Source organism: Cinclus cinclus, chromosome 35 (genome assembly GCF_963662255.1).
Source record: "Cinclus cinclus chromosome 35, bCinCin1.1, whole genome shotgun sequence".
Classification (NCBI taxonomy): Eukaryota; Metazoa; Chordata; class Aves; order Passeriformes; family Cinclidae; genus Cinclus; species Cinclus cinclus.
In genome coordinates, this window is record NC_085080.1 from 1342176 (window position 1) to 1344598 (window position 2423).

At 42.1% G+C, this 2423-nt stretch overlaps 1 protein-coding gene across 1 annotated transcript; it reads right to left on the reverse strand.

The window, feature by feature from the left end:
* Nucleotides 1-998: 998 nt before the first annotated feature.
* LOC134055807 (retinoic acid receptor RXR-beta-like) lies at nucleotides 999-2173 on the reverse strand. Its single transcript, XM_062512267.1, has 2 exons — nucleotides 1516-2173; nucleotides 999-1320 (listed from the first exon to the last, which is right to left on the reverse strand). Exons 1-2 carry the CDS (start codon nucleotides 1686-1688, stop codon nucleotides 1173-1175), a joined length of 321 nt encoding a protein of 106 aa, XP_062368251.1. The 5' UTR covers nucleotides 1689-2173; the 3' UTR covers nucleotides 999-1172.
* Nucleotides 2174-2423: the final 250 nt, after the last annotated feature.

Below are 2423 nucleotides of genomic sequence, written 5' to 3' on the forward strand. Positions count from 1 at the left end.
CCAAACGCTGCGATATTTTTAATTCTTTTCTCTTTTTGGGGAGGGGGTTCAGGAGAGCTGATGGGGAGCCTCGAGCATCTCCATGAGGAAGGTGTCCATGGGGGTGTCCCCGATCACTTTGAAGAACAAAAGATGCTCCGAGCACTTGAGGCCGATGGAGCGAAGCGCCGGCAGCCGAAGGAGCAGCTTGGCGAACCTGCAAGGACCCAAAAATCCCCGCAATTCGCCCCAAAATTCCCCACTCCCGCTCCTCGCCCCTTCACGCCACTTTTTTTCCCCATTTATTCCCATTTTTGCCCATTTTTTCTCCAATTTTCCCCATTTCTTCCCCATTTTTTCCCGTTTTTCCCCATTTTCCCCATTTTCTCCCATTTTTTCCAATTTTTTTCCCCATTTTTTCCCATTTATTCCCCATTTTTTCCCATTTTTTCCCCATTTTTTTCCCATTTATTCCCCATTTTTTCCCCATTTTTTTCCCATTTTTTCCCCATTTTTTGCCATTTTTTCCCAATTTTTCCCCATTTTTTCCCCATTTTTTGCCATTTTTTCCCCAATTTTTTTCCCAATTTTTTTCCCTTTGTTTCTCCATTTTTTTCTCCATTTTTTCCCATTTTTCCCCATTTTTTCCCCATTTTTTCCCATTTTTTCCCCATTTTTTCCCCATTTTTTGCCATTTTTTTCCCAATTTTTTCCCAATTTTTTTCCCTTTGTTTCTCAGTTTATTCCCATTTTTCCCCATTTTCCCCCATTTTTTTCCCAATTTATTGTGATTTTTTTCCCATTTTTTTCCCATTTTTTCCCATTTTTTTCCCCATTTTTTCCCATTTTTTCTAATTTTTTCTGATTTTTTTCCCCATTTTTTCCCCACTTTTTCCTATTTATTCCCATTTTTTCCCCATTTTTTCCCCATTTATTCCCATTTTTTCCCATTTTTCCCCTCTTTTTCCCCACTTTTTCCCATTTTTCCCCATTTATTCTGATTTCCCCCATTATTCCAAAACAATTACCAATTACATTTCCTTTAACCAATCAATACTTAAATTCTATTTTTTTTTGGAAAATGTTCTTCCTTTATTGATTTATTTTTTTCCCGAAGGGGGCCGTTGACGGGAGATGGGAAATATCCAAACGCTGCGATATTTTTAATTCTTTTCTCTTTTTGGGGAGGGGGTTCAGGAGAGCTGATGGGGAGCCTCGAGCATCTCCATGAGGAAGGTGTCGATGGGGGTGTCCCCGATCAGTTTGAAGAAGAAAAGATGCTCCAAGCACTTGAGGCCGATGGAGCGAAGCGCCGGCAGCCGAAGGAGCAGCTTGGCGAACCTGCAAGGACCCAAAAATCCCCGCAATTCGCCCCAAAATTCCCCACTCCCGCTCCTCACCTGTTCACGCCACTTTTTTTCCCCATTTATTCCCATTTTTGCCCATTTTCCCCACATTTCCCCCCATTTTCCCCCTTTCCCCCCCATTTCTCCCCATTTTTGCCCAAAATCCCCTTTTTTCCCCCCAAACCCTGACCTGCCCTGCTGCTCGGGGTATTTCTGTTTGCAGTACGATTCAAGCGAGGCGTAAACCTTCTCCCTCAGCAGCTCCACCTCGGACGGGTTCGACAGACCCTTGGCGTCTGAAAATCCCCAAAAAATAAAAAAAAAACCACCCCAAAATTCAGCCCAAAAGTCCTCAAAACTCATCCCAAAAATTCCAACCGAAAATCCCAAAACTAACCCCAAAAATTCCACCCGAAAATCCCAAAATTCATCCCGAATATTCCACCCGAAAACCCCAAAATTCCACCAGAAAATCTCCAAAACTCACCCCAAAAATTCCACCTGAAAATCCCAAAATTCGCCCCAAAAATTCCACGCGAAAATCCCAAAATTCACCCCAAAAATTCCACCCGAAAATCCCAAAATTCTCCCCAAAAATTCCACCCAAAAATTCCAAAATTCCACCAGAAAATCTCCAAAACTCACCCCAAAAATTCCACCCGAAAATCCCAAAATTCACCCCAAAAATTCCACCTGAATATCCCAAAATTCACCCCAAAAATTCCACCCGAAAATCCCAAAATTCATCCCGAATATTCCACCCGAAAACCCCAACATTCCACCTGAAAATCCCCAAAACTCACCCCAAAAATTCCACCCAAAAATCCCAAAATTCACCCCAAAAATTCCACCCAAAAATCCCAAAATTCACCCCAAAAATTCCACCCAGAAATCCCAAAATTCACCCCAGAAATTCCAACCGAAAATCCCAAAATTCACCCCGAAAATCCCCAAAATTCACCCAAAAAATTCCACCGGAAAACCCCAAAATTCACCCCAAAAATTCCACCCAAAAATCCCAAAATTCACCCCAAAAATTCCACCCAAACATCCTAAAATTTGCCCTGAAAATTCCACCCAAAAATCCCAAAATTCACC

What these genes read in the sequence shown, in the direction of transcription:
- LOC134055807 (XM_062512267.1), bottom strand. Translation starts at nt 1,688, where the DNA reads ATGAGTTTTGAGGACTTTTGGGCTGAATTTTGGGGTGGTTTTTTTTTT. An exon ending in TACCCCGAGCAGCAGGGCAG is followed by an intron (nt 1,321 to 1,515) that starts GTCAGGGTTTGG and finishes GGGTCCTTGCAG; the next exon opens with GTTCGCCAAGCTGCTCCTTC.